Genomic DNA, 16704 nt, shown 5'->3' on the forward strand with positions numbered 1-16704 from the left:
AGAAAGTAAGAAAGAAAGAAAGAAAGAAAGAAAGAAAGAAAGAAAGAAAGAAAGAAAGAAAGAAAGAAAGAAAGAAAGAAAGAAAGAAAGAGAAAAGAGCTCTATCTTCTGCCTGTCAGACAGGGATATAGAGGTGGTATCATTCAGCTGGACAAAACAATCTTACAAGCACTTCTGGCCTTGAATTTTCATAACCCGGTCAAAGGTTCTGCATGCTGCAACCCTGTTCCTTCACCAAGCCCTTCTTGGCTGTCCTCCATGTCCTCACTGCAGTTTTGTCTCCAGGCAAAATATCCCTCTTTGTTTTTTTTCCCATCCCTGCCTACTGGCTACACAACAGGTCTTGACGATACAGTTTGTCCTCTGGGCTTCTTGCCCACACGGCTGTGGTGGAAACCTCGGGGTCCCCATGCTTTTCCGCTCTCACTGCAGCTGCTCCTCCCAGGAAGACAGAAGGAGGCTGTCCTTTGCACCCCGTCCAGTTAGGAGATGCCTGCAGGGACTGAGCACTTCCACGCAGGGAAGGACTCCAAGATCTGAGCATGAGCAACTGCGGGAAGCAGCAGCAGCAAGGAGCAAGGCACACTGGAGGCAGGCTGTGACAATCACTTGTGGTACTGAACAGCCATTGGCAAACCAAGCCAACATACCTCTTGTGCACAGAAGGTCTAAAGCTGAACCTCCTTAGTTAGGGCTTTGGCATATAGACCTATAGCACAACACTCGCAGTCATTGTGACAACTAAACATTTATCTTTCCTTCCCTGATGGCTGCTTTATGTGTTAACCTTTTAGAGGTGGATGCCATCTGATCATAGACCTATAATTTGCTCAGTAGAGCTGACTGGTGCTACTATCTGTTTATTGTCATTCATATATGCAAATAAGCCATCCAGTGATCTTGCCAAGGAGAGGCAAGGAGCAGCAGTGCATACCACCAGTACGGCTATTACCCAATGCATGCTGGATGGTAAGACAGAAAGAATGAGCATCCATCAGCAGCAGGACTATTACATTAACACGGTCCTGGCTTGTGCTAGCCTAAACTGAGCGTGAAAGCCAGTTTGTTTTCCTCCCCCATATTGCTCAGCACACCAACAAATAAGGGAGTCACAGATTTACACAAGCACAGGGACCCCTGAAATCCACAGCGTTTTAAAGAAATGTCACAAAAATAGTCAAAGCCAGTGTGTGTTAACATGCAGCAGGAATGCTGATACAAAATTGAAGTCCACCAACATTATTTTTTTTTCCTAAGAAAGAGTTCTGAAAGAAAAAAACATTTCCCCCATAATACCTTCTAGTCATTTGTTTTTCTTCATCTTCTTCCATTTTTCTGCTACTTGAGATAACCCTAGTTGGGAGAATCTAGACAGACTTCAAGAGGTGCCAAATTACAGAGTTCAGGTTTTTCACAGTTAGTTGCATTTTTCAATGCTGGGTTCTTCTTAAGTAAATGGTATTGAGTTAATATGTTTTTACTGTATCTGTTCCTCTGCTCTTCTGTTTCCCATGGCCTAGCAGAGGAAGTCTGATTGCCAAGTGTTTTCTCATTTTGTTTAATCTGATACAAAAGGTCACCTCAAGTGTCCTTTTGGTATTTGCTCTAGAGCTGAGTATAATAGGTGGCAGCCCCAAGAAGAATGCATGTTGCTAAACTTCAGAAATATTTGGGGTTTTAGATACAAACAGATGTTTCCTTTTGGTAGCTTCATTTTCCGTGTGATATTCCAAGAATTATAATGGGAGTAGCTGAATCACAGATGAACATTTTCCAGAGATTAATTAGTTTCACACACTGTGTCACAAATAATGAGAATATAACTACCCAGATGGAAGAAAACCAGTAATTGATCTGTTTAATCTGACTCCCGTTTAAATAGACCACCAATTCTTCTTGATATCCAGAACTAATTTTTTCAATGAAAGCAGGAAAAGAGAAAGACTGGCTCACATTCAGGTTTGATGTAGATCCACTGGAATTAGAAAAAATTGGACTGCTTTGGGATCCATTGTGCTATACCATTTTGGTATACAATATTTACACTGATAAATTAATATTATAGTAAAAACAATTTAATCTGGACAACTAGCAAACAACTGTGTTTTTATGCTGTAAACCTGTAGTCTGAATTTGTTAGTAACATATAATAAACACAGTTTTAACTCCATCCCCACATTTCTCCACAATAATCCCCTTTCCAAAGTGATATTTAACTTTATTTAATTTTAAATTGATGGTTGATAAAAGTCTTCCTGGATATATTGAGAAGGTTTCTATCCCCTCAGGAAAATATATACCATTCTGACCTTTCCAGATGCAAAGTGCTTGATCTTAAGAAGTTTATATTTATGGGTTAGGCTTCGTGACTTCCATGGAAAAGATGAGTCAGCCCTACCCAGGAAAACTCCACTTACTTTTCTGGAAGAGTAAATTGAGAATTTGAGAACACAACAAGGGCAGAGGAATTATTAAACAAAAATTATTTAAAATGCTTCAGCTTTATGGTTAAGCACATAAAGCATTGATTCGAACTGCTGACGTCAAAACATACAGAGGTCATTACCTCTTTCTTTGGAGTTCAGCTATAATAACCCTGTTGTTGAAGTCATGACATTTAAAAACCTGATATGTCAATGGAAAAGGGGGCATGGATAGGGCTTATTACACAGCAGGAAACAAACAAAACAAGAAACAACCAAAAACAAAGAAAACAAAAGCAAAAACCAACCCCCAAAGGGTTCTGAGAAATGCAGGCTAATGCCAGCTGTGCAAAATAAGAGTAGTGTCTTTGAGTAGAAGTATGTTGGATTTGGAGATCCTCTGTAGGATGTATGAATTACTTTTGATTATTCAGATTTATGAATAAAAATTCAGCTTCTCACTGTTCCTGTCTGATTCTGAACATTTCAGGTCAAAAAGGCATTGTCTGAAAAACAAGCAGCTACCCAATCTCTTTGATGTGAAAACCCATGCAGGTGATAAAAGCCCTAATGCTGTCCCGGATGTCAGAATTTTACCTCCTTCTGTAAAGAAACTTAGGAAGCAAGTTTCATCCAAAACGGAAAGATCAGAAACACAGAACAGGAGAGCTCTGACAGCTATTCCCCTCTCAAGAGAGAGGCAGCAGCCTTTCAGAAGAATCAGACCAAATTAGAGATCACTCGGTCTGTCTGCCTGGATTATTGTCAGCTGACTGGTAAAGCTTTAGGCAAGAAACACATTTTCTGAATTCATAATCCTTTTCCTCTTGTACTTTGTTCATATGACATAAAAACAACATGCAGAACATGTACTGTCTGCTCTGGACAGAAAAGCAAACTGAGTGACTACAGTATTCAGGACCTGGTCAAAACACGGCACAATAGGTACAGCCCTTGTCACCTCATTACAGGTCTCAGAGAAACAAAATGCAGCTAACCATGATAAGGGGATAAATGGGGATGGTCACACCTGAATTTGGACAGCTGTCCATGTAATGCTCCAAATGTTGGATTTGAATCCCTCCGTAAGCCCACACTTTGCATATTTTCTAAGACATCATATTTTCTAAGCACCTGCATCTTCTGAGACACAGTAGATGCTGAACATAAACACATATTTCAGATGCTTTTGCTATATTAATCCAAAAACCTCTAGCCAGATAGAGGAGGTAATTGAACAGGAGAGAAGACAATATTTTGGAAAAACAAACCAAACAAATGAACAAAATGGTCCTACAGGTGATGGCTGTTCTAAATAATCAAATGATAATCAATGTCCAAAAAATATCCAAATATCCAAAAAATATCCAAAATATCCAAAATGATAATCAAATAACCAAATGATGGCTGTTCTAAATAATCATGACCCCAATTATGATGGTTTTATCCTGCCACGGTTGTACTGTTTGTAAAACTCTAATTCAGCAGTTATTTACTACTGAGAAAAAAAAATAGTAGGGGAGAAAAAAAAAAAAAAAAAAAGGCATTTTGGGTGTTAGAGTTTGGTTCTGTTCAGGGCACTGGGAAAACTGTTAATTCTCCTGTTTCATAAGCTACTGCAAAAGACATCCTAGCACTTTGTGGATTATGATAATTTTCTATCATGATATAAGCAAAAAGGCTAGCAGTAAAAAGCTGTAAGTGAGAATATCAGCAGTTTTCTGGGTACCATTGTGCTAATTGGAATGCTTTGCAGTTTTAGCAGGTTGCATAAAAACACGATTGGACTGAAGTCCAGGAAAGCCTCATTTGCAAGCGTACATTTTAAACAACAAATGCCTCCAAAATCTAAGGAGGTCTGTATCATTACAAGCTAACAGCTTGGAATTCATTACTATTTTCTGGCTGGGACATATTCTAAACACCTCTAAATAAAATATATGAGAAACAATTTTAACTGAGTAAAGCATACCCAGTTGCATATTACATACACCTCAAAGAGCTGTTAACACCTTCAGCAAACTGCCTGTTACTGAAGTCTGTATTGGCTTTTAAAGGAAAAGTAAGGGGGGGTTGTCTCTCAAAAATGTCATCTTTTTCATGATGCCTTTAGTGCAAAGCCTGGTAACAACAGCTCTAAACTCAGCTTAGGTCAATATACCTAGTGTTATAGAATAAATACAGCTCCTAGCCATCCCAGAGAAAAAGATGTTGATCCCGAATGTCTTTTCCATTTGAGCCACAGAAGTGGAAGGAAGAGATGTCTTCAGTTCCCACTGGACATCTACAGTCTCAGGTTCTTGGCAATACATCTGGGCAGGAAAAACAGAAGCCTCTGCCAGCAGAGTCCTATCAGTGAGATCACAGTAAATAATTCAAATCACAAATCATTCCTGAATAAAGTAACTTCCGTTTAAACAGGAATTATTTAAAATTCATGTATTCCCTCTTCGTCTTTCTCAGAGCAGACTCCACTTTAGACAGAAGTTATCTCTACTTCAAATCAGATAAAACAAATAAAAATATCTCAAAAGAATCCTTTTGCTTACTTGTTCCTTACTCAGGGCCTGGTCTCCATCCCCTTCCACGTGCTACAAAACCCCTCATGCCTGCAATCAGAATTTATGATAGAATCATGTGGGCTAATCAGAGGGGGAAAAAATAAAAATAATAAAAAATCCCATTATGCAGAATTAAAAAAATAAATGATGAAAAAAAAATAACTGAATGGATACCAGGCTGAACAGAACGTCCTTAATCTGATCTACTGAAGGAGAAAACCTTATGCCAATTAGTGAGGTGTTAGAAGTTTCTGCTGCAGCAGTAAGAGCACTTGGGCACAAGCCACAAGCAGCACTGAAGAACTGCCAAATATTTTAAATAATAAGTAGGTCTTGTTAGGCAACAGGAGGAGATGCAGGAGTTTGGTTTGGGGCAAAATGAGTTGCTGTGTGCTTATGATAATGTCATAAACAATGAAACAGTTTGGTTTGGCATGTTTGGGGTTCAGAATTAGCAACCTACCACAGTGATCATGAAAGATGCCCCCTCTTAGATAATTATCACCCAAGAAAGATGCCTCTGTGCCAGTTAACACTCAAGTTCTTCTCACCAAGCTGTATTTTTTTTCTTTTTTAAGACAAACACTGTGTTTTAGAGCACATCTCTGTAACACAACCAATTCTATTGCCACAGACCTGCTGATGGTTACCCATGTTAAGAGTCTTAAAATCTTGTCATTCTCACAGAGTGAAAGCAGAAACAGGATCAAGCTGTTCCTGAAAAAATAATAATAATAATAATAATAATACTAACACCCCTGCCATATGTGCCTAATGACACTCCAAATTATCTCATGTCTAACACATGAGACATGTCATTTATTATTCTCATTCAAGATTTAGAGTGGGACATAGTAATGGAAAAAAACCATGTTATTCTTCACTTATAACAAAACTTTTTTTTTTTTTTCCTGAAAGTATACTTTTCCTGAGTATATTCCTCTAGAATAAGATTATTTCTGACCTTTGATGTGATAGATATTACCACTGAGTGTTCTTCCTTATTTCAAATAATTTTATAGTAGTCAGATAAGGGGTGCTACTGTGCTAAGTAATTTCAGTGTTTAAACTGAATTTTCATTTCAATATTTAAATACAAAGTCAGATAGAAGGAAAAATAATATTAGTGGTAGGATGGTAGATATGTCAATGGTAAAACAACAGATTAAGCTAATGGTTGTACTGAAACATGAATTTGGATGTTTGAAAAGAAGTCTTTCTCACTACCAAAATGAACAACAGAAGTTAAACAGTGTATCTCTTAGTTTAAAAGTGATAGCACTGACACCATTTCAGTGAACTTTTCTGTATGCAGATCGGATATGTTAATATCCTCATGTAACACAATTTGTTAAAAAAATCCAGTCTTTTCTCTAATTGGCATCATATTGAATAAAATGTTCATATAATTATTTACAACCTTCCTACCTTCTTCATGTTGCAATGAAAGAGAATACCTTTCTTGATATAAATCTAGCATTCAGGTATATTTTAAAGACAACATCCCTGAAATATTTGTCCCTTAAGAGAAAAATCAGCTTCTTGGTGAGAACATTTGTTTCATTATCTTTCTGTGTATGATTTTTACCTATTATTTATATCTGCATCGTCTCCAAATATTCAAATGACTTCTAAATATTCACTACAACTAAACAAATATATACCAGACTAATGACAGTGAAACAAACTTCATACAAGTTATGAAATGAACCAGGAAAAAGTCTGGCTAAAGTCTGGCCAAAGTCTTGACAAAAAAAACTTATCTACTGCATTTCCTTAAAATTATTGATTCAGGTCTCATAATCAGGTCTTTTTTTTTTTTTTTTTTTTTTTTTTTTTTTTCCCCAGACTGGTGTGACAAAATAAAATGAACTATACCAGATTAGACTGATGCATAAGAAGCTATATTACAGTAATACATTTTCCATAGCTAGAAAGCCCAGGGCCCCATGTATACATTTCATTGGTCAATCATTCTCACAAAATTACAAAAATAAAACCCTAACTTTACAACCTCTGAACACTTGCTACATTACAAAGTGGTATACATGACTGACAGATTGCTTTAAGGTTTGTTCCACGTATCTCTTTGTATAGGATCCACATGGATGAATCTCTGAAGAGATATGAAATATTTTGGAATATTGAATATACAAAAAAAAAAAAAAAAGAGCTATATTGAAAAAAAACATTAATTATTTGAGAATAGGTTTGTCTGAACATTAAAAACATTTTGGTAAATAAGGAATAGGATGACACCTATTTATCTGAAGTCGAAAGACCATTTGTTGTATCAGCTAAGCAGCAACTTCAAATGAGCTTTGAAATGAAAAAAAACGGTAACATGTTAGTAAGCATTAGTGCTTTTAACTGTACTACATTTTTTTGGTAGCACTCAATAGGTTCTAAAATTTATGTACTCGGGGGCCTCCCATCTCTTGCCCAATAACTTCTTTCTGTGATATTAAGTTATTACAAATAGATTATCAAATTAAAAATAAATGTACATTGAAAATCCAACAGCACGATACACATCAGATTATAAACAATCATAAATTCTCTTTAAATTGTCAGATTTTTCATTGTTCATAAATATCCTTATTATGTTTTTTAGGCAAGTTTTACTCAGCTATATATTCCTACTGTATTATTCGTTTTAATTCTTATGGCCTTGTTTGTAAAAACAAATGAGATATAGAATTATTTATAAAAATAATCAGGGAGCTTTTATATAAATAAATTCATCTACAATGATATTAAGATAAATATTTGTGTTCAAAAACAATTGACTATTTTTCTATGGGAAGTTAATTTCTACAGGAATTAAAGCACGCTCTTGAGAAAAGTCAACTTTTTATGGAGAAAAACACAACAGTATTTGGACAGGCTGCCAAATCTATGCTATATTTAGAATGGAGCAAAATGAACAAATCCAGCATCCAACACACACGCGGTTTCCTTACATTTAGTCCCAATTTCTATGTAACAAATATCAGATTATAGATAACATCTATGGCAACTCCTCTAGAAAGAGTAGCCCAGATGAAAAATGAAGTACATCACTGTATATACATAATTTGGATAATTTGATTTTAAAACTTTTTTTTAAAGCAAAGCTTTGCTTGTAGACCTCACACAACATATGTACATAATTGGTGGCCAAAGAAATATGAATTAGTGTGAGTAGCCAAGCTTTTGGAATTGAGATTGTATTTCTCTTACTCACTGAAGTAGTTTACTACAAGTACATAGTACTATGAAAACAACTGACTTTTTTTTTTTTTCCCTTTTCCTCCCAGTTCCTCACTTTCTACATCTCTCCCAGGAAACAGCAAGAAGGAAAAGGCAGAAGAGACATATATAGAATTTAGCAGGTTCCTTCTTGTAAGAGTAATAACATGGTTTAAATTATGGTATTTAAAAAAGTGGCATTCACAGAGTGCTGTGAAAACTGAAGATAGCACTGCATAAAGAAAACAATATTTTTATGAAACCAACTGTGTTACCACAGATTCTGATAGTCAAGCAGAGTTATTTTCAGTACCAAGGGGTTTTCATGCACATCTAGACCTTCACTGACAATTATAGCCTTGCTCTCTTCAGGTTAGGATCATAGAACAGCTTGGGTTGGAAGGGACCTTATTCCTCTCCAGCCACATGTCACAATGTCAATGTTTTTAGGATCTTGTACAGATGTTTTAAGTGTTTTCAGTTTACAGATCATTAATGATTTTCCAGTAAAGGTATGGACTCCTCTACACAGGATGTTAGTCTACTGAGAACAGGGTGCCAAGACTACTTGAGACTGTTTAAGCAGCTTCATGTCTTTGCTTTTTCCTGCTTCTGCACTACACCCCAGCATTTTGTCACTACCAATACTTGTGCAAGTTGAACAGGATCAAAGAAACCAAGCTGGCTTAAAAATAAAATATAAATATAAATAAAAATAAAAAACAGAGAGAGGGAAGGTACTAGGAGAGGTTATTTTCCAGGAGGATTAACTTTAGAGTTCACCTTCCAGCTGCACAGCTGCACCAGCTGACGGCAGAGAAGGGTCAGGGATTGCGGTTGGGACCAGGAGGTGGGCAGAGGCTGCCAAACCAACCAAGGCTGCCCGCAGAGAAGCCCTGGTACCTTTGAGGACTTCCCAGCAGTAGCTCACTGAATTTGACAGGACAATATGTGTGTGATTTTCAGTCTTTGATACATAACATACCTGGTAATTACTAGGTGGGAGAACAACACTCAGTTCACACTGCCCCAGACTGCATAGACTCCTGGAGGGAACACAGCAGTAAAACTCTGTTTCTGATCAAAAAAGAAACATTCTGAGCACAAACTGATGGCAGTCTCACCCATTCAGAAAGGGCTGTTTTTACAGTAGTTCTTTGAAAAGGACCATACTTTAAAAAGGATACAAATATATATATAAATATTACTGGTAAAAATAGAGCCATGCAACATTACTAACATCCAGTTATTAAATGTCACTGACATGTCTCCTTCCTCAACCACCCGCTAGTGCAGGTCTCCCTGAAAATAAGTTGTAACATCTGTACACACAGCCTAAGTATTCCTAGAGTTACAGTACCTGGAACTTTTAAGAAGTCACCAGCTTCATTCTGTTAACCAACTTTTTGTTGTTGTTATGTAGATCTACGTATTTACTTCTCTTGTTCTGGAATAAAGAGTCACTTCATTCTAGCAGTTCCTGAGAGGTCTGCATAAATTCAAAAAGACACAGTGAATTCTTAATTAAACAACAGGTGTATGCTCAATATGACATATATATCATTAGACTGATAATACTGAAACACCCCTAGGAATGTAACTTCTGATGAGTATAAAAAAAATGATATCTCAAAAAATCATTTCCTATTTAGTTTAGAAAAAATTGTTAGTTCACTGATGTAACAGCATTTTGTTAGTCCATCTTAAGCCAGCAGTCTGTCTGTCTCAGAACTGAACATTTTAATTCTTTTAATGTTTGCACTATCCTAACATAATACAAGAAAAACAGAAAACATGGTGTATGGCAAGAAGGCATGAAAAAGTGAATTAAGAGAAATTCTGAAGAGCTTCAGTCCTAAGAAATATCAGTCCTAGTAATATCAAGAAGTTACAGCTAATCTATACATCTCATAATGCATCACTCTTCAGTCAATTTAAGACACCAGTTTTCTTTCAGCAAATGGATTTATTGACATAACTGATTATAACCGTATACAGCATCTATGCGTCTCCCATTGGAAGAATATCCAGTGATAATGTTAGTGTGACACACAGCTTTACTCAATAATTCCCATTACATTTCTAACAACAAACAATGATGTAATTCCATAGATTGTCATAAATGGCCAAAAGCACCCAGGTGTCCAAGAGAAGAACAGAAATGTAAGATTCTTACAGAAAAATAACACCTGATTCTGGATTCCTTCAGTTGAATTAAATTTAAACACTGTATCTATGAATTTTAATCTACACACTGGCAAATGAGTTTGGCCCTTGATATTCATGAAAACTGCTGCCTGTCAAAAACGAAAACCCGAAGGGCTTTTTGCTACTGAGTCAAGAATTAAGACTTAACTCAGAAATCCCTTCATTTAAAAGGCAAATATTAAGGCAAACTATTCCTACTCCCTCTCCACTCCTGATTGAATAAAAATCCCCCAGAACTTTAAAGTTTTGTCCTCTCCATTCAGTCACTGAACTCCAAAAGGGAACAGTTACTATGGTGTCTTTTGTAAATAGTTGTAAATCTCAAAGGAAAAAAAAAAAAAAAAAAAGGAAATAAAAGAAAAATAAAACTCAAAATCATCTACTTGCAATTATGGTAATAAACAACTTGTAGTCACGAACATCTCATGTCAGCAATGAATGCATGATATTGAGATGAATGTCTCCATAGTCCACTAATCACTCCCTTCAAGCCATTCAGTTGCACAAGAGTTCATCTGAGGTTGCACATTAAATTCAAAGGAGCACAAGTAGTATCAATGGGCTCAACAATTTACCAAACTCCACCTAAAGCATTTGCATTTAAAGTGTAACCACAGTTTGGACCTTTCTTAATTAGCTCGTTTCTAGACCACACAGAGAGAATTATTTATGTAAACTAAACCACCATATTTAATAGTAACAGAGCCACATTCTGTAAATATTTAGGAAAGTAAAAGTCCAAGAAAGTAGAGAGCAATTGATCATAAAATGATTAGCATTGCTCAAAAAGAAAGGCAAAAGTCCAATTAAAACAAAACAACAACAACAACAACAAAACACAACTCAAACATCATATACTACTGCATGAGGGTTTAACTTTAGCACTACTCACTCAGCTACACAAACCACAGAATTTAGATTAAGATACAAAAATGTTTTATTTCACAGTGAGGTACATAAAGCTTCTAACTTTAGTAGGCTAAGGCTACAAGAAAATTGCCTGTTAGGATAAAAACAGCTTCACATTTCTGAAATATCCTCACCTATTATTGTATGTGAAGAAAGGCACCAATATTATTTAACCATCAACAGTTTACTTTATCCACTCATTTAGAAATGAAGATGGATTATTTGAGGGTCAGTGATCTACTGACCATCATGGACCCAGAGAACTAAAGCACACATTTATGTGTACAAGTACCAAGCAGTATTTATTCAAAAACAATCGAAAAAATACCTCATTTGTAAACATATTACAAAACTCTGTTAGTTTTTCCTAGTGGTGTCAGCAATATATTCCTGTAAAACTAACCAGCTGCATTATTGTTTCCCGTTTACAAAAAAAAGTACAAAAACACACTCACGCACATTAAATTGCCTCACATTCAATTTGAGTTAAAATGGCACAGCATTCAAACTGTCCAGCATAAAACATACATTTCCATCATCCCTCTGACTGACTTCCAGCTTGCACAGTTCACGAGTAGCAATGTTAAAAGACACTTAGTCCACATCTTTTATTAGGTGCCTTGAAAACGTCAGTTCAGACCATCCTTGCATGGGCTGGGCTGCTTATTGTTAACTGCCATCCCAACTGCAGTCTGGAAAAACCACCTGTAAAAGATGACACTTAGACGTATGGCTCTGAGTTGGCACAAGGGAGGCACCAGCTGCTGTTCACAGCAGCTCCTGACGGTTTGCCCTCCTCACCGAGGAACAGTTACACTCATGGTCAGGGCTTTCGCTTGGGTTAGTGATAATTTTTGAGGAAACGGAGACGTCAGAGGCAACCGAGTAAGCATGTCTCACAGCTGGCCCCTGTCCCTGCCTGCGGTAAAGGCCAGGTGGTAGCTGAAGGCAGCAGCAGCCCCAAAGCTCTCCCTCTTGCAGGCCGCGACCCGCGGGACCCACACCTTCCCCTCATGAACCAACAGTCGCCTCGCCATGCTGACTACAGCTCCCAGCAAGTCTTGCCACATGGCAGCGCCCAACTGCCGCCCTCCTCCCTCATGGGGCATGCCGGGAGCTGTAGTTGGGCGGGCTCAGTCAGCAAAGCGCTGCAGCAGGTGGTCATCACCATGCCGGGCGCCGCCACTACTGTCCATGAAGCGCTCGCAGGGGAATTCGATGAGGTCAGCCTCGCTGAGGGCACAGGCAGCACCGCGGGGTGGCCGGTGGGACTGGAAGCCCGAGAAGTCGGCAGAGACACCAGTGCCCATGGAGCGGAGCGGCCGGCGGGTGGAGTAGAGCTGCCGGACATGGACAGGGGCTGCCTTCCGCCGCCGCCGCCCCAGCACCTTCTTCCGCAGCAGGCGGGAGGCCCAGGCTGCCAGCGCCGCGAAGAGCAGCAGCGCGTTGACCGCCAGCAAAACCAGCGTGAGCAGCTGCTGGTCAGGGCCACGGGGCCCACCTGACGCCGCACTGCCCTCAGGCAGGGTCACCAGCCCTGCGCAGTGGTCCCGTGGCGCCACTGGGCACACGCGGCCACCGAGGACGCCCTCAACACAGACAAGGTAGGGGGTGTCCGGGCGGAGCTCCCGCAGGGTGGCAGCTGGCTCCCCATGCTCCGGCAGGTAGACGAAGCGCTGAAACTTGACAGTGGCGCCGAAGCGGTCAAAGAGCAAGCGGAACCGTGCCGGGCCCAGCAGGCGGGGGCTGCGGTGTGGCCGCACAGCCCAGCGCACCGTCACCGAGCTGGAGCCCACCGCCTCCACCGACAGGTTGCAGAGGAACAGCTTGTTGAAGTCACACGGGTCGGACACCAGTGGTGGGCCCCCGGCAGACGGTGCAGAACGGGGCTTGCCGGCACGACGGGGCCAGGCTGCACTGGGCAGTGCTGGCCTGGAGGCTGCTGGGCGGGCAGGCAGTGGCGGCGTGGGGCTTGGCGCAGCTGTCACACCTATTGGCACCGCCACCTTGCCCTCAGGGGCACCCAGCAGGCGGGCAGTGGAGGCAGACGGTGGTGCCCCTGGGGGACCATGGGGCAGCACCATGTCACCGCCGCTGCTGTTGCTGCCGAGTCCCTCAGCGGCTGCAGGGGGGGATGCGGAGGAGGGAAAAGCACCATCGAGGCAGGAGCTGCCATCAGGTGGTGGCAGCAGTTGGGCATCCTGCAGGTAGTCGAGGTACTTGCCAGCCAGGGTGGGCGGCAGGCTGCACTGCACGAAGACGGTGAGCAGGCGGCCCTGGGAGTGCCAAGCCCCCAGCCAGTGCTTGAGGCCACGGAGACGGCAGTCGCAGCTCCAGGCATTCCCCTCCAGCTCCAGGCGGTAGAGAGCTGGGCTGGAGGCAAAGATGTCACCAGGAAGGGTGGCCAGCGTGTTGTCTCGGAGGCTGAGCTCCCGCAAGTGGCCAAGGGGACCAAAAGTGGCTGAGTGCAGGGCGGTCAGCGCGTTGCGGCTCAGATCCAGTGCCTCCAGGCTGCTCAGCGGCTCTAGGAGTGCAGCAGGCAGGTGGCTCAGCAGGTTTCCCTCCAGGCGCAGCTCCTTCAGTGAGCCCAGCCCCATGAAGGCATCTGGTGCCAGGTGAGACAGTCGGTTGCCACTGAGCGAGAGCTTTGCCAAGCTGGGCAAGTGCTGGAAGAGCCCCCCCGTCAGCTGCTGCAGGCTGTTGCTAGCCAGCAGCAGGGTGTGGAGGGAGCGCAGCGGTCCGAAGATGTCCGGGTGGCGAAGGGAGCTCTGCTTGTTCCCTGACAGGTCAAGGAAGCGGAGCTTGGCCAGGCCAGTGAACGCACCGCGGCTCAGCCAGCGGATGCGGTTGGACTCCAGGTGCAGGTAGAGTAAGTTCGGCAGCCCTGAGAAAGTGGAGTCACCCAGCGAGCCCAGCTCGTTGCCGTCCAGGCGCAGCTTGACGAGGCTGCCGAGGCCGGAGAAGGAGGCGGCGCTGAGGCGGCCAATCTCGTTGGCATTCACGTAGAGGATGCGCAGCTTGGCCAGGGCGCTGAGGGTGCCGGGGGCCAGCGCCGGCAGCAGGTTGTTGCCCAGGTAGAGCTCCTCCAGCCGGCCCAGGCGCTCAAAGGCCTTGGGGTGCAGCGAGCGGATCCGGTTGTACTGCAGGTCCAGGCGCTGAAGCCCTGCCAGGCGGTGGAAGTCGAAGGCGGAGATGTTGGCGATGAAGTTGCCCCCGAGGCTGTAGGTGAGGATATCCTGGGGCTCGGCAGCCTTGGGCACGGAGCGCAGGCCCCGGTTGGTGCAGAGGAGGTGCTGGTGCTGCTGGCAGTCGCATGGCTCGGGGCAGATGGGCTCGGCCGCGGGCAGCAGCAGGAGGAAGAGGGGGACGGAGCCCCACAGCACCCGCCGCAGCACCATCAGGCGGACCCGGCGCGGCGCCCCCATCCCGGGACGAGCTGTGGGCAGCTTCCCCCAGCGGCACTGGGTCTCTCCGGCATCCCACCGCTCCTGAGCGGCTGCTAATCGGCCCCTCCTCGGCTCCGCGCCGGGCCGAGCTCCCCGCCGGGCAGGCAGGCGCCGCGGCGGCCGCGGCTCGCCGTGCCCGGCACCATGGGCTCCCGTCACCCGAGCCGGTCGGGGGCAAGGGAAGGCGAGGAGGGCTGCAGGCTGCCTGGAGGAGCGGAGAGGAGCCGAGGAGAGGCTGCCCGCTGCTCCGCCGGCTCTCCCGGGGGTGGAGAGGGCGGGCGGAGCGCGGTGGCTGCGGGGGGGAGAGGCGGGCGGAGCGGGGAGCTGGAGAAAGACGAGCTCCGAAAGTCGCCGAGAAAACTCAGCGGAAATTCGTACTTCCCACACTGCGTGCCCTGGGGGAGCAGGGGATCGGATGGAGTGGGGGAGAGGGAGGACGGCGCGGCAGGGAGCGAGGGGGGGGGAAGCCCGCGGCCGGTCCTGGCTCTGCTCAGCCCCGGCAGTGAGCAGGGGCGCAAAGTGGGAAAGCAGGAATTGGAACCGGCTGTGGCTGCCTCCCAGCCACATGGGCTGCAGATAGAGCTGCTCATCGGGGAGGGGGAAGGGAAGAGAAGGCTACCAACCCCCTCCCCCCCACCCCCCCCCTCCGGTAAGTTTTTTTTTTTTTTTTTTTTGGTTGGTTGTATTTAGAAACCTGACAAAAGCAATAGCTCCAGTTTACCCCAGATTAAGGACTATGTTTTGTTTTAAGCAGATGGCGATCAGCGGACTAAACCAGCTACAGTAGTACATCAGAGTATGAATTTTCGTTCTTCTGCACTAGCCTGCCTGGAAGGTAGAAAAAAGCTGCCTGACAAAGCTGCCAGTTGAAGATGCAGTTGAGGTCCAGCTCCATGAGAGGCTCTTCAGTGATTAAGATGCTCCTTAGAAATAATTCCCATTTTAAAGAATCTTCTCTCTCAACAGCATACAAATTTGGAGGGAAAGGAAGGTGTTGGAAAGCATACAGAAAACAAAGTAGGTTGTGTACCCATCCATTCACTGCCTTGCCTTTTTCTTCCTATTGACATTTTTTTGTTTCCTGAGATGCTGCCAAGGGTGTAAATGAGTGCGTAAGGCCAGGAGGAAATAAGTAGATATGAAAACTATATAGGGTTCTCAAAGATGATGAGAGAAAGAAGATAATGCCCAAAAAATCATGTTGCAAATCTAATAAATACTTTGGAAACTCTGTCATCGTGTCAGCTTGTATCCAACTGCATACGCTTTGAACACACATCTAGACTAACGCACTGCACAAGCCATGCTCCTTTCTCTCCCCAGAAGGAAGACTTCAGATAGCTTTCATGGAAGCTGCGTTTGTAGTGGCAGGGTCAACATGAACAAATAGCACGGTACAGTAGTTTGTGCTGAGGCCCTGTTGTCCACTTATGCAGAGAGGCGTTTCTTTGAGATAGCTTTGATTTAGTCCTGTCTTCTTCTTGTTGGAGAATATGAAGCATGCTCCAACTCTGCTTGGAGTATGAAACAAAGCATTCTACGTGGAGGTGATCAGTAGATTTGCTTCAAAAACACACTATCAGGCAGAAGAAACCTTGAAGAGATGGAGCAAGTCAAAGGGACATCACTATCAGCACATTGATTCTTAGCTCTTACGGTTAGTTGACGCTGAGCCATATTGGAATCATTTTGTAGTGGCAACTGCATTGTACTGCTGTGGGAAGTCATATTTGGGGCAGGAGAGTGGCATTTTAGATAATCTGCATGAATTTTACAGGTATCTTCTGAAATCAAGTGAGTAGTTCTGAATTGTAACTTGCTCCTTGGGAAAACCCAGTGTACTGGAATACAGTTGTTGCAAGGTGAGTTGGCTAAACGGGATTATGAATTTAAAGCTAGATTTTTATTTTATTTTATTTTATTTTA

The 16704-nt window shown here is 43.0% G+C and overlaps 1 protein-coding gene across 1 annotated transcript; it reads right to left on the reverse strand.

Annotated features, from left to right (window-relative positions):
- Positions 1–10161: 10161 nt before the first annotated feature.
- On the reverse strand, positions 10162–15379 carry TRIL (TLR4 interactor with leucine rich repeats). The gene has a single exon (XM_035318598.1). It carries the CDS (start codon positions 15343–15345, stop codon positions 12466–12468), a length of 2880 nt encoding a protein of 959 aa, XP_035174489.1. The 5' UTR covers positions 15346–15379; the 3' UTR covers positions 10162–12465.
- Positions 15380–16704: the final 1325 nt, after the last annotated feature.

This window comes from Oxyura jamaicensis, chromosome 2 (assembly GCF_011077185.1).
Source record: "Oxyura jamaicensis isolate SHBP4307 breed ruddy duck chromosome 2, BPBGC_Ojam_1.0, whole genome shotgun sequence".
Classification (NCBI taxonomy): Eukaryota; Metazoa; Chordata; class Aves; order Anseriformes; family Anatidae; genus Oxyura; species Oxyura jamaicensis.

Bases quoted from the DNA above. Each gene is read 5' to 3' on its own strand.
- TRIL (XM_035318598.1), bottom strand. From the start codon at position 15,345: ATGTGGCTGGGAGGCAGCCACAGCCGGTTCCAATTCCTGCTTTCCCAC.